Source organism: Triturus cristatus, chromosome 4_1, assembly GCF_964204655.1.
Source record: "Triturus cristatus chromosome 4_1, aTriCri1.1, whole genome shotgun sequence".
Lineage (NCBI taxonomy): Eukaryota > Metazoa > Chordata > Amphibia > Caudata > Salamandridae > Triturus > Triturus cristatus.
The window spans coordinates 883,866,651-883,892,916 of record NC_140585.1 but is presented as its reverse complement, the minus strand read 5'-3'; the positions used below and the strand labels follow the sequence as shown (position 1 = coordinate 883,892,916).

Genomic DNA, 26,266 nt, shown 5'->3' with positions numbered 1-26,266 from the left:
TCCTTAAATGGTATGCAACCATTTAGGACCTCGCTAATTGGTCAGGCGAACTATGCTTAATTTGTGCAACGTATAGTATGATGCTACATCCTTTGTGGTTTGGGCCTATAAAACCTGTCAAGCACGTCACCTCAGTGGGCACTCAGTATCTAGGCTGGTACCCCCGTGCTGCACGTTATCCTGTTGTTGGTTTTACCAATAAACGCTCTTGTTTCACCCTTGACTGAGAACTGTTTGTGCGGATTCATTTCTTGCATTTATTTCAGATTCCACATTTGGTGGAGAATGCAGCTTCCAGAACATTGACGATTTCGCTGACTGGTGGCCTGGACTCCAGCTTCCTTCAGGGTTCGGAGACCTGAGGTTCAAGGACCTTTTTTACTTTGTCTTCCTCTCTCCTCCGCCTCCCTTGGAACGCTGGGGGCCTGCCTGCCAGTAAGTTGACTTCGCCTTGCCTCTGCCCTCCTCTGCTCTCTCTTCTTTCCCTGTCTTGTTCTCATGTCAAGGGTTGTTTGCTTATGCCCTGGCGGCATCTATCGGGCCTGTGTTACTGACTGGTCGGACACGCAAATGGCCATCATTGCGCCTATACTTATCACCTTCTTCTGTGTTCTTTTTGTGGCCCTCGTGATTTATGTTTCAGTTTGTCACCATTCACGTGAGGACTGCGCTCCTGTTTAGTGTTTTGCTCACCGTTATTACAAATTGATAGTCTCTCTCTCTCTCCCTTTTCTCATGCCGGGCGTGGTTTTGATCTCTGACACTGCTGCTGCCCTCTGCCAGAATACTTTACATGTGCATCTTTGCCCTCTGACACAGTTTCTGGTCCGGACACCCTCCCCACCTGGCCGGTGACAGCGCCCTTCTGCAAGTTCCCAGCCCGCGGTGACTCCCCGGTGCCCAGCAGCTCCTGCCTTACGGTGCATCACGGAGGGCGACCTACTGCATCCCCTGTCTTGCTGGCAGAGAGTCTTCGGCCGATGGGGGTGGTGGACGACCAAGGATTTTTTCCTTTGACTGCAACAGAGGTCGGTACGCTTTGCCAGACTCAACAGACGCCGGTAAGTCTTCTTTGGGAGTTACATACTCCAGTTTGGGTGGTAGCGGGTAGCTCCTCGTTTTAGAGTTGTAGCAGTTAAGCTCCCCAGGTTTTGGGTGGTAGCAGGTAGTCCCTCGTTTTAGAGTTGTGACAGTTGGCTCCCCAGGTTCAGGTGATGGCGGTTTTGCGCCCCTGACAGCGCGCTTCCTGTTGGTACAGGTACGATATCGTGGAGGCTGCGGTCCAGGTACTGCCCTCTTGTGGTTGCAACGGTCTCTCTCTTTGGCGCCCGTTCCCAAGGTCCCGGTACTCCGGTATAAGTCCCATTGACCAGCCCCAGCACCCCTGGACCCGGGTACCCAGTACGGTGCTGCCCCTTTCTGGACACCTGAGGCGGTCTCCAGCTGTGCCTAGGGGATTCCCTAGGCACAGAGGGGGGGGAGTATCGCATGACCTGTTGGTTGTCCTTAATATCTTTTGATGTTGTTTATATTTGTGGGTGCTGCCCCATGGGTTGTTTTAGGTCAATTTGCAGGCTGCTGTAGATTACATAGATCTGTCATATATATTATAACGCTCTCTTTAGGGTTCGAGACCACCGCTGGTCCCTGTCAGAGATAATTCCTCCTTCGGGTATTACGACGCTGACCTAACTGACACCTTGATGCTGCTAATATTTCTGACTGCCCCATATCATCAGTCCGGTACGCCAACGCCCAACATATAACATAGAACACCAAATTACTCCTCTGGGCTTAATGTAAATTACGTACACATATACTCAGCACACCACATCTTCCACAGCGCGGCGCGTTTGTTTTTATGTTTGCCTGCGTTGCATGTAGAGTTCACCACTTGCACTATCTAGCACATTGCCTGGAGGACTCCAATTCCGCCTAGCCGCCCCTTCCGCCAGCTTATGGGATAACGGAAGATTGCAAGGAGGCGGAATTACTATCTTTCTTCCTCAACACTTTCTGTCACCTTCCCCTTCGTTCATGGGACGCCAGTAACAAGCACCCAGAACTTTCTTCCTAAACACTTTCTGTCATCTTCCCCTTCGTTCATGGGACGCCAGTAATAAGCACCCAGAACTATTTTTCTTCCTTACTCGTGCTGGCTTGGGTGAACTTGAAGTGAATGTTCTGTCCGGCTGCCTGACGAATGGCTCCCTTGCTATCTCATCAGCTGGAGAGTGGCTGCACAGTGTATGTTTATGTGCGTTAATAAAATTTTGGGGGCACTTGTTCTGTGTCCAGCGCGAAGCCCCCACCCATCTGTCTGGTGTGTCTGCTTTGTCCCTGTTTAACGTCTACACTTGACGCATTCCACACTGACCTTGCACCATGGGGACATCACTAGGAAAAAGTAAACTGGATACCGCCCAGCCAGCACCACCGAAAGATTCCCCGGCGTACCATGTGGCCCTAAGCCAAGGACTTCACTCTCTACTATATGTACACAAATGGCATGACCTGACTGCTAGGAGACAAGACTTACAATTCCCACGCCACGGAACGTACGACATAAAAAAATTACTATATTTGAGGCAAATGTTGAAACTTAAGGGCAAAAAGATACGCCCAGTGGAATGGGAATGCTACCATAGCTGGGACCTCGTAGTACGTGACAGACGTGCGACAAATGACGTAAAGTCCAAGGTTCACAAAGAACTGATAGAAGTGAAAAATAGGGTGTTGAATGAAATAAGCAAAACAAAAATAAAGGAGGATTGGAGGAAGACACAATTAGATATTGTAGGGGTATACCCATGTATACCATTAGCAACGGATAATCAAACAGCAAAAGAAGGTCAGGGGGAAGAAGACACAATACTAGAAGATTTATTGTTGGGGCGGATGCGACCAACGTCAGCATCACACTCAACTCCCACAGACGAACCTCCTGAGCTATCAAAGGAGCAGCAGGCAGGCGCCATAGACTTAACGCACAAGCTTATCAATGAGGAAGTTACCAAAATACACTTGGACGCCGTCCAAAACATTGCGGTCTTGCAGCTGATGAGGACGGAAGCAGTTCTCGCAGCCAGAAAATACAGTAAACAGAAAAAACAGTTGCTGTCTCAATGTACAAGGGAAGGCATAACACAACCGAAACTGATAGACCATAAATGGCAGCAACAATTTGAGGACGAATCAGGAGACTACGCTAGACCCCTACCCAGGTGGCAGGCCCTGGTGTGGGACGTGTGCACCTACATATTACAAACAAAGCATGACATAAAATTGCTCGAACAGGCGGCCGAAGGCCCTTCACAGGCACAGCAGGCCGTACCCTCGGGCAGACGTCACAGTCTAGGAGACATACACTCACCACACACACATAGAAGAGTACTGAAATCAGACACAAAGAAATGTCAGGACTTATTACAGAAACTGGTGGAGGACAAATTAACGGTAGCTGCCCTCATACCACAGTATAACAGACAATATCTAACAGAAGTACTGTCACTAGCGCGCGCTCAATTATTGGACAAAGGCGCACACGTTCACAACTTATACATACAGAAGGGAAAGGCAGCATACACAGGTACTACAGGAGTAGTCCCCCAACTACCTCCACAATATGAGTGGGACACGGCACAGTTCAGTTTCACGGACTCAGACTTGCAGACATATACAGAGGACGAACTGAAAGACAAACTACAGTATGCAGTGCACAAGCTGCAACAGTGGAAACAGCTGATACAGACGTTTGCCGTGTTAGAAGTAGCACAGTCCCTCTCCCCTCAGATAGAGACCCCAGCGCAATCCACAGCTGCTACACACACACTGGTGATGCCCCTCAGGGAAATACCCGGTGGCTCACAGGACGAATTAGCGTATGTCCATGTCCCCTGGTCCAGACAAGATATTATGTGTTTTACCAAGGACTTCCCGAAGCTTAGAGACGAACCAAGGAAATGGTACACCGAACTAGATAGGATGGCGGGCTTGGGAGGACTCTTATGGCGAGATTTTGATGTCCTGTTCAATATAATAGTTCCGAAGGACCTGTGGGAGGACTGTAAAAAGCATGTGGACTGGCCCACGGGGGAACCAGCAAGAGGGAAGGGAGGGGCACCAGGAGGTGAAGTAAATGACAAGTATAAAGAAGTAGTAAAATATTTACAAGACAAAATACCAGAAGACAAGGTGGACTGGAACAAGATCACACACACCAAGCAAGACAAGGATGAGAGTGTGAACGCGTATTATGACCGCTTGCTACAGGTCTATCAGCAGAATAGTGGGTTGAGAAACCCAATGGGGGAAGCAATGCCAGCTTTCGTCACCACTTTTGTCCAAGGTCTGAGGCCACCCATTAAAACACACCTACAAACTTCTTTTGTTTGCTGGCAGCAAGAGCCGGTAGAAAAGGTGCTAGCAGCAGCACGATACTGCTCTGACTACCAGTTAAACGAACAGTCCATGGAGGCAGAAAAGATAAAAAAGGAAAAAGTAAGACTAATGGTGGCGCAGGAAAGATTCTACTCAAACAGGCCAGGAAGAGAGAGGGGCAAGGGTAGGGGTAGGGGCATAGGTAGGCAACAGAATAACAGATCCACCTCCCTACCACCCCCAGGTACAGCTTGCTTCAACTGCAAGGACCCGAGCCACTGGAAAGCAGATTGCCCCCTACTAAAAAAGAAATACCAAGAAGAACGGCCAAGGCAGAATAGGAGACAAAATGAACAACAATACCAGCACAATGCCCCGCACATAGACTATAGGAACAATGAACAACAGGGATACCAGTCGATAGATATGCCCCCACCACCACAGGACTGGGCCGGGAGGGATGGGTGGGGACAGCAAGACAATTCTTTCCCACCGCCACCACAGAATTTATTTTAGGGGTGCCCGAAAGTGAAAGACTGCATAATTGCTCCAGTAATAGCAGTGGACCAATCAGGTCCATACATACAAGGGACGGTCCAGGGCAAGACTGTGACCTTCCTGATAGATACAGGAGCGCAAAGATCAATGCTAATGGCATCAGTGATGCCGGAGGCACCACTTTCGGGAACAAAGATTACTGCAGTCGGAATGTCAGGACAACCAATAGATGAATTCCTCACACAACCATTACAGCTACTGGTGGGCACAATAACTGTCAACCACCAGTTCATCCTCAGCAGATTCTGCCCAGTAAACTTACTAGGGAGGGATTTACTTTGTAAAATGCAATGCACCATACACTGCTCACCAACGGGGGTATTCCTGGAGAGTAGACCACACGGCCTAATGTTGCAGGCCTTCATGACCTGCACTGACTTCGTCATCCCATCAGAATTGCGGGACAGTGTGCCACCCCAGGTTTGGGCAACCAGCGCAAATGACGTGGGGCAAGTGCTAAATTACCCCCCAGTGCAGGTCACCTTGAAGCCTGGAGCACCCCTCCCGAGAGTACCACAGTACAAAATATCAAAGGAAGGGGAGGAGGGCATAGCACCAGTGATCAAGGACCTCCTAAGGCAGGGAATAATTAGAGAAATACGCTCTAGCCCGTGCAACACGCCCATACTCCCTGTAAAGAAAGCATCCAAGGGCCCAGGTGGAGCCCCTGTATACCGTTTTACACAAGATTTGAGAGAATTGAACAAGATAGTGGTTCCCTCCTTCCCAGTGGTTCCAAACCCAGCAACAATATTGTCTAATATCCCAGTGACAGCAACACACTTCACAGTACTGGATTTGAGTTCAGCCTTCTTCACCATTCCACTGCACCCTAACAGCCAGCCATATTTCTCGTTCTGTTATAGGTCCAAACGATACACATGGTCTCGCCTCCCACAAGGTTTTACAGAATCCCCCTCTATCTTCACAAATGCCCTGAAGACAGATCTAGACACCCTAGTGCTAGGAGGCGGCTCAACTCTTGTCCAGTACATAGATGACTTGCTACTGGCTTCCCCTTCAAGAGAGGCTTGCATACAGGACACCATCGCTGTCCTACGCCATCTAGCGATGAAAGGATACAAGGTTTCCCCGAAGAAATTACAGTTCTGCCTCACCGCTGTAAAGTATCTAGGCCATGAACTATCGGAAGGGACAAGGAAACTATTGCCGGACAGGATCTCAGCAATTACTCATTTTCCCCGACCACGTACACAAAAGGATGTTAGGGCATTTTTGGGAGTGGCAGGATATTGCCGCCACTGGATCCCAAATTTCTCCCTCATCGCGAAACCATTGCAAGCACTGACACACAAAGAGGTCCCAGACACAGTACCTTGGCCCCCGGATTGTGAGACAGCATTTAACAAGCTAAAGAGCGAACTGAGTGGGGCACCAGCGTTAGGGCTCCCAGACTACAGCAAAGATTTCCACCTGTTTTGTCACGAAAAGGGAGGATGCTCACTGGGGGTACTGAGTCAGAAGCATGGACCTTACTACCGCCCAGTGGCATACTACTCAGCCACATTAGACCCCGTGGCTTCTGCCCTCCCGCCTTGCCTCCGAGCGGTGGCGGCAGCAGCACTAGCAGTAGAACAGTCAGAGAACATAGTGCTGGCACACACCATGATGTTGCACGTCCCCCATGCAGTAGACACCCTACTGACGTCCACAAAGACCCAGCACCTAACAAATGCACGTCTCACTAGGTATGAACTAATTCTATTAGCACCACACATAATGATCAGGAGATGTACCACTTTGAATCCAGCATGTCTTTTGCCAACAGAGCATGAGCTGGACGACCTACAATCAGATGATGCCTTTCATGATTGCACCTTAGCAATTGATAGACATACCAAGGTGCGCCCAGACCTACGGGACACACCACTTCCCGATGCACAAAGAGACCTGTTTGTAGATGGGTCATGTCTTAGGGACGGTCAGGGAATATTGCAGGCCTCCTATGCCGTAGGCACAGCCCATAAACTGCTGGAGGGTGGTAGACTAGTAAAAGCTAAAAGCGCACAGGCAGCCGAACTCGTGGCACTCACGAGGGCATGCACATTGGCCAAGGGAATAAGAGCAAACATATACACCGACAGTCAATATGCCTTCGGGGTGGTCCATGACTTTGGCCAGCTCTGGTCAATGAGGGGATTCCTCACATCAGCAGGCCAGCAAATACAACATGCACAATTGATAAGCGGCCTCCTCCATTCCCTGCTACTACCTTCAAAGGTGGCTGTAATAAAATGCGCAGCACATACTTCAGCAAAAGACTATGTGTCGAAAGGGAACGCATTCATTGATGGGGAAGCACGGAGAATAGCACTGACCGGCTGTCAACTAGCTATGCTACAAATGACAAGCCCAAGCAACAACACAGAGGCCACAAATGATACTTTACACTTTGACCCCATACATATTCAGAGCAGAGTAGGGAAAGAAGAAAAAGATGAGTGGGCGATGGGTGGGGGTGTGCAAAACAGCGAGGGACTGTGGACAGGGCCCAATGGGAAAATATGCCTACCTTCATCAATGCTCCCCTCCATGGCACGCCTCTTTCACGGTCCCACACACATTGGCAGGGACGGCATGATCAGACTATTTGCCCAATGTTGGTACAACTGCAAATTCCGCCAGACAGCAGAGAGACTTTGCAGACAGTGCACTGTTTGCGCACAGTACAATACTGGGAAGGGCACGCAAACTGCACCTGGTCATTTCCCCCCTCCCCACGGACCATTTGAAAGCCTCCAAATGGACTTCATTGAAATGCCCCCCACCCACAAGTACAAATACGTGTTAGTGATCGTATGCATGTTCAGTAAATGGACAGAAGCATACCCGACAAAGAACTGTGATGCACATACGGTTGCTAAATGCCTCCTCCAAGAACTGATCCCACGCTTTGGAATACCTGCCCTTTTGAGCTCCGACAATGGGCCAGCATTCATCTCCCATGCCATAGGGGGAATATGCAAAGGACTTGGGGTAAAACAAAAATTACACTGCGCCTATCACCCCCCTGCTGCGGGCGCAGTGGAAAGGAAGAATGGGGTGTTGAAAAATAAAATTGGGAAAATATGTGCATCAACTGAACTTTCATGGGTAGATGCACTACCACTAGCTCTGCTGGCAATGAGAAGCACACCAGATAGAGTAACGAAGCTCAGCCCCCATGAGATACTGTTTGGCCGTCCCATGAACATTGCAGGCCATATGTCAACAGCCCCACTAGCAGTCACAGATGATTTACTTTTATGTTATTGCAAGAAACTAACTGAGACTTTACGTTATCTTCACCGTCAGGTACTGCAGGCTCTTCCAGAGGCAATAACACCACAGCCGCATGACCTGCAGCCTGGCGACTGGATCTGGATAAAGGCCCACACCCGACGGCACTGCCTCCAGCCAAGGTGGAAAGGCCCACACCAGGTCATCCTCAGCACAGCAACAGCAGTGAAGTGCAAAGGCCTGACGTCTTGGATCCACAGCTCCCACACCAAGAAGGCGGACGGACCAGACAACGAGAAGCAAGCGCCGCCCGCACCATCTGCGGCATCTGAGGCACCTCGCAGGTACAACCTCCGATCAACGACGAAAGACAAAGACAACGGAAGATAAGAGGCAGACACCTGCTCGGGGCAGGCCAGGCCTCCAACGGACAACAGAAGACACCAGAAAGAAGCTGCATTTCAAGGGAGTGCCTACTGTCATGTGCTAGTAACCTCTGACAGTACCACATCCAGGCATCAACGTTTTCTTCTAATGGTTGACTGGTGCCTGCACCAATGAAAACTTAGGAGGTGCAGCGCCCGCTAGTTAGAATGGAAGGTGGTGCTCCAGAACTGAACGGTATGCAGAGGCCTACAACAGACGCAAGCCGCGATCAATGACAACAAACAGGTCGGGACGGCTTCGGTCTGTAAAAGTAGGAGTTGAAGAGTCACGATTAACAATTCACATCGGGTTGTTGTGTCCTGGACTAGGCGTTGGTGTGCTAGAACTAACTGTGCCAAACCCTCCCCTGTTGAGTGGGCTGAGGGATCTGATTCTGCAGGACATTTCATTCCCCACCTTTGGGCTACAAGCCACAACGCAAGACATTGCCAACACACGCCTTGATATCTTGGACTGCATAACTGAGGAAATAAGAAACATCGGATTGAGCATCACCAAAGACTGTACCTGAACTGATGGGAGACAGAGCAGCAATGCAGAAAAGAAAGAAAAACGAAAGGATATGGCCTTCAGTGCTAGTAGCGGTATTAACACCAGTACCCGCAATAATAGTGACTGCATTAATAATAATATTTGCAAATGAACTTGAAATACCGTTCCTTAACGGCAGGCAAGGAGAGGAGGGGGGCAACAATGTGACTAAGGATGTCGAACTATTTGAGTTTGAAAATGACATGATTCTCGGCAAGGGTGGCAATAAAGATGAAGGGGACGGGGTACTGTGGGATGAGTACAATGGAAACCAATATGTGGAAATGGTGAAAATGTATGTACACATAATGAATATATCAGGATGTTACGTCTGTACGCACTTACCAACTAACACAGAAAGCGGGATGAGCTACAATGTGTTACCAGTTTCCAAATATGTGGGGTGTATTCTAATGAGAGATCTGCTCCTCAAACAACACAATATGTCAGTGTCAGTTGCCCCACCACCAGACAGCAGAAAGACAACAAAGCAGGGTAGGAAAGCACCTGAGGGAAAGAAAGGGCCCTGCACGAAGATAACACACACCACAAGGGACACAGAAATGTTAGCAACAATAGAGGAGGTTGAAAAAACGGAAGGGTGGAAGAGAAGGATAGGGTGGAACAACCTGGGGGTCATGAAAGAGGGGAAAATGAAGGTACCACGGTTCCAGATAGAACAGCTACGACATGCCCCTTCATGTATTCTAAACAACAAAGTAATGCAGATAACAAGACGACCCAAATTGCCCCCGGAGGGAAAGAGCTGCACAATACAAACACTACTGCAGAAAGACGCATGGAAAGACTGCATCGCATTCGGATGCACGATAGTAGAAATGGCACAAGGGAGCAAGGGTCTGCTAGACTGCGAAGATAGGATAAACAAAATTAAGGGAATAGAAGCAATGGGCACAGAAGAGGAGGCGGCGGGACAAATATTTGTGGGCAGGAGTAACTGCACGCACACAACCCGGCTGTCAAGAATAAGGAATAAGAAAGAGGGTTTATCACCAGGTTTAGTGGGGTACAAAGGGTTGTACTTCGTGTGTGGCCAGTGGGCTTACTTCTATCTACCACCAGGATGGTACGGTAGCTGCTATCTCGCCTCCATCATACCAAAGATGACCCATTTCTCCGACATAGGCCAGGTCGCACTCCAAGGTGCATTGCCCAAGAGGGTCCGAAGAACACCAGAATGGGTGGACCACGTAATGACAGCCGTAGGGGCACTGGTTCCCCCGGCAGGGCTTATCTACACCACTGAAAGAATACATCAGCTAGCACGCATGATTGAGGATTTAGCTGAAAGCACGGCTGTAGGAATGGGAAACATTACGGAAGAACTCACAGCCATGAGGGCCGTAGTGATGCAGAATAGAGTTGCATTAGACATCATTCTGGCAAAAGAGGGTGGCGTCTGCCACGTCCTCCAACAAAAATGCTGTTCATATATACCTGACAACAGCCACAATATTGATGATGCTATACACCACATCATAGACATTAGAGATGAGGCACACGGCATACACACCGGGAGCATGTGGGAAAAGGTGATGGTGTGGCTCGCAGGCTGGGGCTCATGGATACTGGAAGTAGGCATAGTTATAATAGCAGCACTAATTACCCTGTGTGTAATGTGCCACGTTTGCCCAACATGCTGCACTGCCTTGGTGTCCCGTTTTGCGCATCGTGGACACCACAGCAAGTGGCGTGCACAACATAGACCCGACTCAAAGTATGACACAGGGGCAGATGAAGAAGGAGAGTAGCTGGGGGTAATAGCATAGGGGATGGTGATTTGGTATCAGATGGGGCAATGTAGAAGCCACGTTCTGTGGTGATACCAAATGCAGCAAATTTGTAGGCCCTGTTAAGTTAGCATGGCAAACTCTGCGCACTAGCATTATTCTGCTACAAAGAAATAGCTTCAGTAACGCAAGGCTTGCTCATAAAAACAAGATGCTCGCTTCAGCACGTACACTCGCATATCGCATTTCTCAACCATGTCTTTGGACATCTCTATTTCTGTTGCAATCATTAACTGGAAAAGCACCAGACTGATATCTTGCATTATAGTGGAAAGTCCCAGAAGCAGATTTGGGTCACGCAGCCAGCAACAGTACTTCTCGGTCCTTAAATGGTATGCAACCATTTAGGACCTCGCTAATTGGTCAGGCGAACTATGCTTAATTTGTGCAACGTATAGTATGATGCTACATCCTTTGTGGTTTGGGCCTATAAAACCTGTCAAGCACGTCACCTCAGTGGGCACTCAGTATCTAGGCTGGTACCCCCGTGCTGCACGTTATCCTGTTGTTGGTTTTACCAATAAACGCTCTTGTTTCACCCTTGACTGAGAACTGTTTGTGCGGATTCATTTCTTGCATTTATTTCAGATTCCACACGGCCAGTGTCTACCCCCTGTGAGAGTTGCCTTTTACACGGGACACGGGTGGGAGCTACGTGCCCATATGTTTTTTTTTATTTAAACAGAAACAGTTGCGGTGCTGTTTGCAAAAGAAAAGAAACACAGCCCTCAGATGCCTGGTCTGAAAGGAAATGGGATGGGTGCCGTGAACCTGGAGGACAGCAATCTAAACAACGACCCTCGTCAGGAAGCCTGACACCTGTAGAAAATGTAAATGTGGCAAATGGCTAATGATGAAATGGAAAGGCGGCGTGGGAGCAATTTAGGCTTTAATTGACAGAGTGACATGAATTTTCTTCGAGCGCAGCTAGGAGCGCAAGTGTGGGAAGCATATTACCTCCCTGCAAGTGTGGGAAGCTTCTACTACAGCAGGCATCCCAAGTCCATTAGCCACACTTTGCTTCCGTCTGTCTGTGTCCCTTTGTTTCTACCCGGTGCCCTGCTCTCCAAAGTCCTGGCCAGCACGAGACACCGTGACCCACGAGTCACTGAACACAGGGCACTCCCACTCCGCGCTGCCAGCTCGGAAGCCGTCCTGTTCATCATTCATTCAACTCTCCCGGTCTCGCTCCGTGCCGGGTGCCTTCCTTCATCCAGCACAGTCTGCCACGGGTACAAGCGCCTTATATTCCATTCCAAGTGCCCCGTCGGTAGCAAAATACCCGACGGCAGCGTGGCCAAATTTGCTAGTATTTTTCCGTTTATAAATATAAATACAGACAAAGGAAATATAGATTTCCGTCTGTATTTATATGTATAAATCCGTAAAAACGGAAAACCGGGAGCCCTCATTATAATTAAGGCTGTCAGAAATCTGCTTTTCTGATTTTTACACATGCATTCAAACAGAAGCAGTCATTTCCCATCTATTTATTTTTAATATCAGATAATAGAGAAAGGACATTTACTTTTGAGTGTCTCTGTGCCCTAAATCATGATGGACAGGCCAACAGTTGTGCATTCTGACGCCACAGAATACTAAAACAGCAATGATGTATCATAGCGAAGTTCATACAGCGGTAATGACTCACGGGCTAGTACCACAAAGCTAATGTTTGCAGGTGCGTGTATTGCTTTATTGTATGTGACTATTTAGCACACTAAAACTTTATAGACATGAAATTGCGAATGTACATTTACCAATTAAATACCAGCTCAAAAATAAATATGGATGAGTACCAATAATGTGCCGAAAAAGACATAACTAGCCAAAGATAAATACTATAAAAGTAGAAGGCCCTACCTATTTGGTGTACCATGCATTAACTTGAGCCGGTGGTTTCCAGGTGCTCGGCACCGGCACTTTATTGTCAACACTTACACTTGTGACAGTCTGCCACAAGGTGGTGCTGTCTGGTTGATTTTGAGATGACCACAATAACAGATGATTATTTCACTATACATAAAAAATGACTATTACCTGCTGCCCAAGCCATGCTTATAGCTTTGCAGGCCTAAAATAGTCCGAATGGTCACACTTGTAGGACTGTGATGGTCAGTAGTTGTGTTGTTACTATCATTGGCAGCATGGCAGGGACAATGTGTGGTGCCCGCTGACGAGAGCCCTGGCAACTATTTTTTTTTTACAAATTAAGCACTGGGTGTCTGTATGTGTCAAGGGATTGCATGTTAGCATAGCACAGATCTCTATGCCAACTGACTCCTTCCACTGGCAGTACAAGGTCTGGTCTGTGTCAAAATATCATTAAAAAATATTGCTGTACATAAATATTGATACCTAACTATTGTTTACAAAGATATTGCTTTATCGGGAGTAGATTTTCTCATATTAACTCTATTGCGGTGACAGTTTTGTAAATTATATTTTTGTCAGACGCTATGTCGGCCATGATGTTCTGGTGTCATACCCAGTGTCTCTCCAGGGCTGAATTTGGAATTGCTTGGGTGCTGGAACCCAAAGCTCTGCGCAGAAGCCCGCGGCTGGTGCACACCGACTACCAAGGCTGCGTATGCCTGAACCCAACTCATGTGTCTTTAATTCACCACCAGACAGTCTAGTCTCTGCCCCTTTGCCTCTCTAGTTCAGGTTCCTGCTTTTTCCCCTATGATGGTTTTTTCAGTCTTTTTCTTTCTTCGATTTTCCTCTTTGTTTGTTTTTCTGCCCCTTCCTATCGGCAAATGTCTGATGCAGAAATAAAAGTGCTGCTACCGAAAAATGAGCGCCAGGGGCCTTACCGATAACACCCGGCTCAAATTAAGCTCTGTGTCTACCTCATTTGAAGAGATAATTACAACACGGAAGTCCAAAATTGTACAATTTAAAAGTGCAGCTTTTATGTTGTCTTAAAAATGTGCATGGTTGAAGTGGAGGAGGTGCGGTCTAGCCCAGCAGAGACGGGTCACCGAAGGGGGGGGGGGGGTGGGGGGGTTGGGCTTATGCAGATGAGGATGCTGCCACCCAAGGACATGCCTGCTAGAAATGCGGCTGCACACTATACTCAATAAAGCCCTTGAATATATTTTCTGACAGGCAGTGACTGCTGTGCATTATGCTGTTCTGGTAAAGTATGGTTTATATTCGCTATTAAAATACATTGCACAAGGTAGACAGATGTAGGTGTTGCATAGATACATAGACAGGAACAGTAAACAAGCACAGGTAAAGGAAAAGCTTCTGGCATGTATTAATTTGATGCTGCATGAGCTCTGTGGCTGCATGCCAGAAAGACATGTATGCCTTTAATATGTATGCCTTTAATACACACAGCCAGCACGGGGAGGCACCTTTATTCCATGTATATGAAAATGTGAAGTAGAAAATGACTGTGTAGGGTCTACATTTCCAGATAAATAATGACAGCATCTACAGTCAACAGCATAGCTGACCCATCTGCGATATGCTGTGGCCCTGCAATCATCTCATTAGTACTCACAACAAACAATGAAATATGTCTGGAGTCGGACAATAAAAATACAGCCAGATACCCCACTTAGTCACAAACGTCTGACCAGCCCCACAACCACATGTTCTCTGTAAACGCAGGCTTGCTGCTCCTCCCACCTTTGAAAGAACTGGTCTTTTACTATGCAAACTATACAAACACATTCACCATATCCTATTAAAAACGTGATTCACCTAAAATAATTATGTTGTTTTGCATGGAAGCTCTTCCATTAGAAGGGCTTGTTTCTGGAATTTTAGGGGAGGTTTGTACTGTTGTGTGTTCCCTATGGAGCCCGTCATTTTCCGTATGTCAGCCAAAGCGTGCAAGTTGTAGGCCGCTTTTGCTTTGCACACATTACAAAATATTGTATTTTTACAAAAAGACTACACGTGTTTTCGTATTTTATTTTTCTCCTTGTATTCAGTCAAAACATCTCATCCAACGTCAAGAAACACATCTTGTTATTCTATGTGGTCCGATACTATCCCTTAGACATAATAGGAAAAACCAGCCGCTGTTTTTGAACACACAAGTTTTATCATATAACCCGGGATTTGTCATTTTTAAGACACACAGAGCGTGGACAGAGCAAAGTTCCAGAGATGAAAGTGCTGTTCCAGCTGAGATGTAGAACAGCTATCTATGTATTCCAAGGTATGGGGTTTGCCACTAGTCCCAGAGATCTATAACACTTTGCTTTAGTAGTGAGGGTGGGCTTAGGCAGATCGGTCTGCTAATATGACAGGGCTCTTTATAGTGTATTGTCTTTTAATCATGCTAATCACATTGTTGACCTGCATATGTTTTCTAATTGTAGCACAGTTATTGCATACTAGAGCACGATAGTTTCGATAAATATTGTGAGCTTCCCTCGTGTCTCTTTTTCATTTATTGTTGAAATGTACAAGTGAAAGAACGAAAGGTGATGACCTGCTACTGCGATCCCTGAGAGGGTCTAGAGTGTTGTGTTCTAGGGAGCCAAATCACTTGCCTTGCTGGAAAGGTAGGATGGCAAGTGAGGCACTATAAGCTAGTCGGATCTCGGTCCATAGATACTGATGTGGTATGGTGTCTCAGTCCCTACATACTGATATTCTATGGTCCCAGGCATAGTTCTGTTTCTGAGCAGAATCCCTGTACAGGTGGTCGGCAACAAGTTATATTTTTGAATTATAATTTGCCTGAGAACAATCTTCAATGCAATTATGTACATATAATTGTTTGTAGGCGATTATTTTGCTAAAATTGTAAATATTTCAGGGCTCTGGATGAGGGAAAGCTGTCACTGTTAATGGGAATCTACTGCACAGAATCCTGACCTTGAGCCTGATTTAGCACTAGCTCACCTGGGATTTCATTGTATATCTGAAGGAGAGGCTCAGCAATACATAAGTACTTGTGCTGATGGTCTGGGAAAAGCTGTCTAGCTACTTAGCCGTCCTACTCTTTCTTGTTGGTGCTTGTGCCATTGTTGAGCGTTAACTCCGTTTTCCAAAGCTTAATTTGTAAGTAAATCAGTGGCAGTACCCAATATTTTGCTCAGAAGGCTGCAGCTGGCGCATATAAATTTCGGGATCGCAGAATACCTAGGCTGCATAGTGTGAATTCCACCTCAAGCTTGTTTCTTCCCCCACCGAAGACTCCCTCCATCTTTATTTCACTCTTGCATGTTCTTTTTCACCTCAGCCTTCTCCCTTTGTCTCTGTTTTTTTGCCTTTCTCTCCTTTCTTCTTTCTACCTTTTGTGTTTTTCTCTCTCTTGCTCTGGATCAAAGTCTGACAAGGGAAAAATAAATATCAGTTCCCAAAAATAAGTGTGGGTGGCACCACATGCAAGGACCAGTTCGAATTAAGCACTGCGGTTTAGGAATCAGAGTTCCAAGTTACTTAGAGCCTGAACAGAACCCTAAAAAGGAGACAAGCTGACTTTGTTTATTTAAAAAAAAAAAAAAAATGCAATCTCATAAAAATGTTTTCTGTTTAGAAACAGATGACACAAGGCCGCCATGTTTTTGAGACGGTAACTGTGCAAATCGCACTGCTTATCGTGCACTTACATTTTTTCTTTAATATGGCAGCACAATATTCTAGAAACGATATTCTGGCATGCATCCCTGCCTCATGGTACTTGGTGCAGAAAAACATATCTGTCTTTCAGGTCATCTGTGGGTCAATGAGGCGTGGTTTAATTTTCACAAAGGAGTTAGTAGTATGTATGAGGGAGGCAGGCCAAGATCATTTATTACGTGTGGAATCGCTATATGTCTATTAGATTTAAAGGGGATGCTGTCCACACTCATTGTAAAGGGTTTCCAGAGTCCACAATTGTTTTTGCAACAGATATATGAGGGCCACCTGCCACTTAAACCAAAACAACATGAACAAATTCCTCGCGCACATTATCAATTCCTCTTTCGAATCCCCCACCTTCCCCATAAACTGGAATAACACATCTTCAGAAAAATCTCCAATGGATTCCCAGGTACACCAGAAGTACTGTCACTCAAGCCCTCATCATAAGGAGAATAGACTACTGCAACACAACCTATACCGGAATCTCCAACCACATCTTCTACTGACCACACACCATCCAGAACGCCACCTCAAGACTCATCCTAGACCTCTCACATTGGGCCCACAATACTCCATGCTTCAGAGAACGCCACTGGCTACTGATACACAAACACTGCCAATTCAAACTCCTCACGCATGCATAAAGGGCACTGCACAACTTAGGACCACTTCCACCAACCCAACAGACACCTGCACTCAGCCTCACTTTCTCTAACACCCTTTCGCCCTCAGATCCGCAAAAGCAGAAAGGGAGGCCTAGCCTTCTATACATTGCACCCAAAACATGGGGCAGAGTTCCAGGAAGACTGACAAGGAGGATTGACCTGCATCCGAGTTGGTGGCTGTGAATGTACTCACCACATTTTGCTAATTGGATGGTAGTTCCTTCCCACTTCCTCTTTTTCTGGCTTCAGTAGAATTGACCACTTCAGCCTTACTGAGCCAAATTCTTGAATCTGAAATAGGCTTCTATATCTTAAAAGGTACTCCACGTCCTGTTGGAGAACTTCAAACTGCCTACCTGTCACTGCATCCAAAAAACTGTGAGCTTTTGTTTTCTTTCTGTTATATTTAGCAATATATAGTTTACTGTTCACATGAGCATCATATGCTGAAGGTAAGCCGATGTGCCTTTGACAGTTTCCTCCCATTGACGCCGATGTGCCCTTGCAAAGGCTCATGGGAGTCATAGTCCGTCGTACCGCATTGAATGTGCCTTTCGATGAGCTTGGAAGAGAGTCCGAGCTCAGTACGCGGCACAGAAAAAGGCAAGACAGGGTTCACCAAGGTAGGGAACATGACATTGTCTGTACACTGCACACGGGGACTGCACCGCTTAGAGGTGCGTGCAACTTCACAGGGTGAAGCAGTTCAGAGGAACTCATATGAGCACCTACACAGGAGGTCAGCAGCTCTTCAAAAGACCATATATGTGCAGCTACGCAAGAGGTCAGCAGCTCTTCAAAAGATCTTATGTGCAACTACACGGGAGGTCAGCAGCTCTTCAAGAGGCCTCATATTTGCAGCCACACAGGAGTTCTGCAGCCCTTTAAAAGGCTACATATCTTCAACTACATGGGAGGTCAGCAGCTTTTCAAAAGGCCTCATATGTGCAACTACACAGGAGGTCCGCAGCCCTTCAAAAGGCTACATATGTGCAGCTACACAGGAGGTCAGCAGCTCTTCAAAAAATCTCATGTGCAGCTAAACGGGAGGTCAGCAGCTCTTCAATTGGCCTCATATGTGCAACTACACAGGAGGTCAGCAGCTCTTCAAAAGGCTACATATCTGCAGCTACATAGGTTGTCAGCAGCTTTTCAAAATAATTCATATGTGCAGCTACACAGGAAGTCAGCAGCGCTTCAAAAGGCCTCATATGTGCAGCTACACAGGAGGTCGGCAGCTCTTTAAAAGGCCTCATATGTGCAGCTACACAGGAGATCAGCAGCTCTTCAAAAGACTTCATATGTGCAGCTACACAGGAGGTCAGCAGCTCTTCAAAAGGCCTCATATATGCAGCTACACAGGAGTTCTGCAGCACTTTAAAAGGCTACATATCTTCAACTACATGGAAAGTCAGCAGCTCTTCAAAAGGCCTCATATGTGCAGCTACACAGGAGGTCGGCAGCTCTTTAAAAGGCCTCATGGAGAGCGCTAGGTGGCGCCTGCCCGTCATGGACGCCTTTCCGTGAGGCTCCCGGCGCCGGTCCTCGCTGATCCTCTTAACTCCCTCCTGCACTGCCCTGGCCGGCGCGCTCTGGGTGGCGGTGACCTGGGGAGCTGATCTGGGGGCGCCGCGGACATTGCGGGACCCGCTCGGACATCGCGGATCCTGACCGGCGGCAGATGGTGGCGGCCGCGGAGCTCTGGCCCGGCCGCGCTGAACAATTGAGCCCGCGGCGCCCACGAGGGGCACAGGCCGGCTCCTGCAGAGGCCGAGGTGAGGGCGGCCGCGAGGCTTCCGCGGGTCCTGGCGGCACCGGGGGGGGTGCGGCCCTCCCCCACTGGCACATCGCTGAGATCCGGGAGTGGGGCGACGACCCCCTGTAAAAGAGGACAGCAGAAAGAAGTAGGCAGTCCTGCCTTTGCGGCCCCCCCCCCCTGAGTGGACTGAAGCTGTGGGGCGGGCGGTGAATGCGGCTGCGTGGGACCGTCTGAGACCGGGCGCGGAGGGGAGACCCCCCCCCATCGGGCTGTACATCGGCAGCCGGGGGCTCGGGCCCCCAGCTCCTCCCCCTCTCCCTCTTCCCCCTGGCGGCCCTACGGGCCCGAGGTCGCCTGCTGGATTCCGGGCGCAGAGGCGCCCTTCTTGACTCGGGCCGCACATCGGCGGTCGGGGGGGCGTGTGTGCCGTTCCTTCCCCCCCCCCCCCCCTCCCATCGCTTTGGGCCCCGGCCGAAGAGACCCACCGAGTGACGACTTGCCCCCCCCTGGGGCTGTGGGGGGACCATACCGGTGAGGCGCAGCCCCGGAGAGGTGGACTGTGCGCAGAAGTCGAGGCCTGGAGGTTCTCAGCTGCGGGGCACTCGGGGGAATCTCTAAGGGCCCGGGACCTTGGCCCTCACCTTGTCGGCGGAGGGCAACGGGCGAGACTGTGGCCGGGGGTCAGATCGGCTGTCCCGCTGGGGCTTGACCGCTGGGGCGGGCGGTGCCCCTCCACTTCTCACTGCGAGACCCCCCGGCCGTTCCTCCTTCTGCTTCCGCTTCAGCCCGGGCACTCGTCCTCATCCCGCGGGGGGGTCTTCATCCTGTTGCCCGGCTTCACTGAACGCCGCCCCCGCCATGGGTAAAGACAGGGCCACCAAGCCGGCGTCCGGGGCCACCCAAACCAGGATGGACAAATTCACGACCTCTGAGAAGGGGTCCGGCCCCACTGGCGAACCGGCCCCGGCCCCCGCTGCGGACCTTGCTGCCATCCTGCAGGCCATCAACTCATCCCGTGCATCCCTTGAAGGCATGGTGGGAGAGGTCAAGGTGGATGTTGCTCTCCTCCGGCAGGACCTGCGGAATGCCACCACCCGCATCTCGGAAGCCGAATCCAGATTATCCACCGCGGAGGATGACATCCGCCATCTCCAGGACCAGGTTCGGGAGCTGACCACCCACTCTAAGGAGCTACATCGCCGGGTCGAAGATGCAGAAAACCGCGCTCGGCGCAGCAACCTGCGCCTGGTGGGTTTCCCGGAGGGGGTCGAATCGGGCCGGGTGGATGACTTTATGGAACGCTGGTTCCGATCCTGGATGCCGGCGGACAGCCTCTCTGCTTCGTTCGTGGTGGAGAGGGCTCATCGCGCCCTGGCCCCCAGGCCCCCTGGGGCGCCCCCCCGGCCATTCATCCTCAAGCTCTTGAATTTCAGAGACAGAGACGCCATTCTCCGCGAGGCCCGGCGCACTGACACCCTCCACTACCAAAACCACAAAATTATGATCTTCCCGGACTACACTCGCGAAGTTCAAGAACTGCACCGCTCCTACACTGAAGTGAAGCAGAAGATGCGTTCTCTGGGCCTCCAGTACCAGCTCCAGTTTCCGGCCCGCCTCCGGGTCATCTTCCAGCACAAGACATTGTTCTTCGACACGCCACGAGCGGCCTGGTCCTGGCTGACGGAAGAGCATCCTCTGCACCGCTCTGGGCGCGGCTCGCCTGCGGGTGTGCAGGGGGGACGGGGGAGGCCCCGGACATCGAAGACCCGCCGCGGCACCGCACGTTACCCCGGGAGCGCACGGCGGAGGAGGTGATCACCACGCGCTCTGGGGGACAGCCGCGCCGGGGGTCGAGAGCATCTTCTGCCTCCTCGACTACGCCCGCCAGTCCCGCGGCTGACGGGCGACGGGCCGTGTCGCCCCGGCCTACGGGCCCTGCGACCCACCCGGCTGACTTGGTGGATACTTCAGACCTCTCACGCAGTCCTGCCATTTGACTCTCTGTGTTTCTTTGGGAGGGGGGGGTGTGGGGTGCCCGGGCGGGGGCTGGAGTGCTCCGCTGTTAATGTTGCTCTTGGCCAGGGCAGGTGAATCAGGCTTGATTTCCGTTGTACCAGGGGTCCACTAGTGCTCAAGCCCGAGCGTTCTAGCTTGGTGGTTCTTTCACTTGGTTCGGGCGACAGATGCTTCTGTTTTCGAAGTATAGGGTGGGGGGTGGGGGTTTGGGGTTGGTTTGGGGTTGTTTCTTCCTCATGGGGAAGGTTTTGTTGATGGGGGGTTACTCCTTCTTTGTTGTTGTGCCAAGGCATCTTGTACTCTTTGACCTGCTCTTCTGCCCGATGTCCCGCTGTCCCTTCCTTGTAGGGGTGTGCCCAGCCGCGCCTCCAATGGCCCCCTCTTCTGTCCTGGACTATGGCTGACCCACCTGTTCCTAGGGCCGCCGTGCGTGTACTGTCCTGGAACGTTAATGGTCTTCTAGACCGTTTTAAGCGCATGGCGGTCCTCAAATATGCGCAACGCGCGGAGATTGATGTGCTCCTCCTCCAAGAGACTCACCTTCTGGGCAATAACTGTCCTTTTCTGTCCCGCTATGGTTATGACAGGGTGTGGCACTCCGGTTTTGCGCGGGGGTCCTGAGGGGTAGCTATCCTGCTCCGCAAATCCTTTCCCTTCGTCCTGACCCAGGTGCACTTGGACCCCCTGGGCATGGTGGTGGTGGTATGTGGTACTCTGGAAGGGCGACCACTCACCCTGATGTCCCTCTACGCGGCTCCCTCCCTCCTGTCGTCGGCCCTCTCTTACACCGGGGACCTCCTCCCAAAGCTTCCGGCGGGTTCTCTCATTCTCGGCGGGGATTTTAATGCGGTCTACGTGCCCCATCTGGACTCGACAGGTTCGGTATCCCTGGCCCGCGTCGCTCGGGCAAAGCAGCTTTCGACCTGGGCCGAATCTCAGGGCCTCTGTGATGTTTGGAGGATCTGGCACCCTGGAGTGCAGGATGCGCGCATTCTCCCGAGGGGCCTCTCGGACCACTCGCCGGTGCTCCTGGCTCTTGGCCCCCCCCCCTCTCTGCCCGTCCAATGTGGCGTTTGAACGCTTGGTTCCTCCACGACAAGGCTTTTCGGAGGGTGATCGGTGGCGAGATAGCCGATTATTACTCTCACAACGCGGGCTCCGTCTCCTCCCCTGCTGTCCTGTGGGAGGCCGGCAAGGCGACTATTCGGGGGGCCGCTAAGGGGCATCTGCAACGGCGAGCTCAATCCCAGAAACTCGCGGATTGCGAAGCTCAAGCCTTGGAACTGGAGCGCAACCTGGGGGAGTTGGGAGACAGCACCCGGTCGCGTCGCTTGGCCTTCCTGCGGGAAGAAATTCGCCTACACTCCCTGGAGGCGGCAAAGACGTTGTGGCGCTCCACCGGCTGGCCACTTACCCTCGGGCAGGCAGGATTATTCCAGCCATCGCAGACTCTGCGGGCGGCCTCCACACAGCCTCGGTGGCGATGGCCCAGGCGTTCGCTGGCTATTACTCCCGGCTGTACCGACGCCGGCCGTCCACGCTCTACCTGGAGGAGTTGCTGGGGACGAATGGAGCGGTGCTCAAGCGGCTGCTGCCCGAGGTTTCGGAGACCCTCGATTCACCTATCGAGCTGCAGGAGATCGAGGCCGCGATCAGCCGCCTGGCGCCCGGGAAAACCCCGGGACCTGATGGGTTCCCTCAGGAATACTACGCTCACTATCGGAAGACTCTGGCCCGAGGCTTCTGGACCTGTTTGCGGACGCGGTGGAGAAGGGTTCGTTCCGGTTCGAGACGGACACAGCAACCATAGTTGTCCTCCCTAAGACGCAGCCCCCTTCAGAGTCCTGCTCGGACTACCGACCGATATCCCTTATCAACACCGAGCTTAAAATCTATGCCACGGTCCTCGCGCAGCGGCTGCGCCCATCTCTTGCCTCCCTGGTCCACCCGGACCAATGTGGATTCATGCCGGAACGGGGGACCAGACACTGCCTGCGGCGCCTGCACCTCGCTCTAGCGCACCGCAGCCGCCTCTCCCCCTATCTGGCCCTCCTGCTGGTCGACTTTGAAAAGGCCTTCGACTCAGTGGGGTGGGAGTACCTGGGCGAGGTCCTGGAGCATCTGGGCTTCGGCCCCCAGTTCCGTGCCATGGTTGCGGTCCTATACGCGAGCCCGTGTTTTAGTCAACGGAGCTCTATCCCGCCCGTTTCCCATAGGTCGAGGAACGCGCCAGGGATGTCCGCTCTCGCCCCTCCTTTTCGCTCTGGCCCTGGAGCCCCTGGCGGTCTTGATTCGCTCGGATCCCGCTCTTCGCGGGTGGGACTGGCCAGGTATGACCCCCGATAAGATCGCCCTGTATGCGGACGACGTCCTCCTCTATCTCTCTGATCCAGCGACCTCGGGGCCCCGGGTCCGCCGGATCCTCCGTCGGTTTGGCCAAGCGTCGGGTCTTCAACTGAACCCTGAAAAATCCGTTCTAGTCCCGCTACACCCGTCACGGGACTGTTTCGACTGGCAATCGGACATTCCCCTCCGGAGACTCTCCTTTAAATACCTGGGGATCTGGGTCACCCTCCTTCCGGAACTCTGCTGGGCCCTCAATGTGGCTCCCATAGTCAACAAAACCAGATCAGATATGCTCCGGTGGCAGACACTCCCATTGAATCCGTTGGGGAGAGTCGCCCTTTATAAGATGATGATCCTCCCCAAGTTTCTGTACATGCTACAAAACACCCCGTGCTCCTTTCCGCGCCCGTGGTTCCGGGAACTGGATAAGATGGTGGTCAAATTCCTCTGGGGCGGCGGCAGGCCCCGGCTGGCCTTAGATCGCTGCAGGGTCCCCTCCTACGACGGCGGCCTGAGCATGACTAACCTATATCTATATTACTTGGCCACCCAGCTGCTGGTGATCCACGACTGGTTCTCAAGTGGATGGAGCGATCCGGCCTACCGCCTCGAGGTGCAATGCCTCGGATTCTCCTCTATCCAAAACATGCTCTATGGAGCATCGGTCCCCCTGTCGCTCCCTGGCGTCGTGTGGGCCCCTTTTCTCGCGTGGCGTGCAGCTCTGAGGCACACTCGATGGTCGGGGACGAAAACACAGCTCACACCGCTGTGGCACGGGACATGGCTTCGGGAGGTGGTGGGACTGGCGGGTTTTCGGCAATGGGATCTCCTAGGGATCTCCACTCTAGGCGATATATGGCGGGGGAGCCACATGTGTTCCTTCCAGGAGCTTCAGACCCACTTCTCGCTGCAGTCTTCCCAATTCTATCGCTACCTTCAGCTACGCCATGCGGTTCGGGCCCACGTCCCTCTCGACTCCAGATTGCCTTCTCATAGCCCACCTGAAGCTCAGGTGATGTTGGGGTGCCTGGGGAAGGGTGGAATATCCCGCATTTACAAATCCCTGATTAACAATACCCCGGTAGACTGGACTGGACTGAGGCAGCGATGGGAGGTCTGGGTGGGACCCCTAGATGACGCGGATTGGAGGGACGCACTTATGGCCCCTCGATCGCTCACCACCTCCGCTAGGCTGCGGCTCATCCAGCTCTATTACCTCCACGCCGCTTACCTGACTCCGGACCGCCTCTACCGGGCGGGCCTCCACGTGGACGCCTCCTGCGCTCGCTGTGGGGTGGCTCCGGCGGATTTCTTCCATATGGTGTGGTCTTGCTCCCGCCTGGAGGACTACTGGGCAGCGATTGAGACCGACCTAGCGGAGGTCCTGGAATGGGAGGTCCCCCATGAGCCTAAAATGGCTCTGCTGGGCATCACGGACGGGCTGGATGGGTCCCGTAACGACAAGTATTTTATCACTACTGCTCTAATGGTAGCTAAGAGGGATATAGCGGCCGTGTGGTCACAGCCAGACCCACCTAGAAGGGCTACTTGGAGTAGAGGGGTGGATTGGTGTGCGGCCCAGGAGCGGTCGTTATACGCTGCCCGGGGCTGCCCCAAAAAATTCCGAAAGATATGGGGGAAATGGCTGGGGGGCATGGTTTGAGGAGTGGGGGTGCGGGGGGCGGGGGCGGGGGATGGGGGTGGAGGGGGGGGGTCTTTACATCTGCTTGTCAATGCTTCCCTGATTGATGTTACTGATGCCATGTTCAATGCACTGTTGTGTATCATCCTTGACATTGTCCTTGATGCCGAAAATAAAAATTTGTTTATAAATAAAAAAAAAATGCCTCATATATGCAGCTACACAGGAGGTCCGCATCCCTTCAAAAGGCTACATATCTTCAGCTACACGGGAGGTCAGCAGCTCTTCAAAAGAACTCATGCACAGATACACGGTAGGTCAGAAGCTCTTCAAAAGATCTCATGTGCAGCTACACAGGAGGTCAGCAGCTCTTTAAAAGGTCTCATATGTGCAGCTACACAGGAGGCCAGCAGCTCTTCAAAATACTTCATATGTGCAGCTGCACAGGAGGTCAGCAGCTTTTCAGAGGAACTCATATGTGCAGCTACACAGGAGGTCAGCAGCTCTTCAAAAGGCCTCATATGTGCAGCTACACAAGAGGTCAGCAGCTCTTCAAAAGATCTCATGTGCAGCTACATGGGAAGTCAGCAGCTCTTCAATAGGCCTTGTATGTGCAACTACACAGGAGGTGTGCAGCCCTTCAAAAGGCTACATATCTGCAGCTACACAGGAGCTCAGCAGCTCTTCAAAAGGCCTCAGATGTGAAGCTACAGAGGTTGTCAGCAGCTCTTCAAATACTTCAAATATGTGTAGCTACACAGGAGGTCAGCAGCTCTTCAAAAGTCCTCATATGTGTGGCTACACGCAAGGTCAGCAGCTCTTCAAAATACTTCATATATGAAGCTACGCTGGAGGTCAGCAGCTCTTCAAAAGTCCTCATATGTGTGGCTACACGCGAGGTCAGCAGCTCTTAAAAATACCTCATATATTCAGATACACAGGTCAGCAGCTCTTCAAATGGCCTCATATGTGCAGCTATACAGGTCAGCAGCTCTTCAAAATGCTTCATATGTTCACCTACACAGGAGGTCAGCAGCTTTTCAAAATACATCACATGTGCAGCTACACAGGAGGTCAGCAGCTCCTTACAAGACTTAATATGTGCACTGCAAGGGAGGAAAGCAGCTATTCACAGGAGCTTACATGTGCAGCTGTTCAGGTGGTCGGAAGCTGTTCAAAGTAAATGTACAGCTAAACAGGAGCTCAGCAGCTCGCCAGAGATGTTTGCATCTGCACCAACGTATATCAGCTTTTCAGAGGAGCTCGTATGTGC

The 26,266-nt window shown here is 50.9% G+C and overlaps 1 protein-coding gene across 5 annotated transcripts in view; it reads left to right on the top strand.

Annotated features, from left to right (window-relative positions):
* Positions 1-11,512, top strand: part of LOC146855715 (carboxypeptidase A1-like) — a 58,715-nt gene extending 47,203 nt beyond the window's left edge. Inside the window, exons 12-14 of one of the 5 annotated variants that reach the window (XR_014981374.1) lie at positions 267-435; positions 820-1,061; positions 8,254-11,512. Coding sequence is in view for 2 of the 5 variants with exons in the window: in XM_085653612.1 (XP_085509738.1) it covers positions 9,141-10,928 (1,788 nt within the window). In the remaining 3 variants the exon portion in view is untranslated. Of the gene's footprint in view, positions 1-266; positions 436-819; positions 1,062-8,253 lie in introns of those variants that run through there. The other 4 variants (XM_085653612.1, XR_014981373.1, XR_014981375.1 and 1 more) reach the window with 4 other exon arrangements.
* Positions 11,513-26,266: the final 14,754 nt, after the last annotated feature.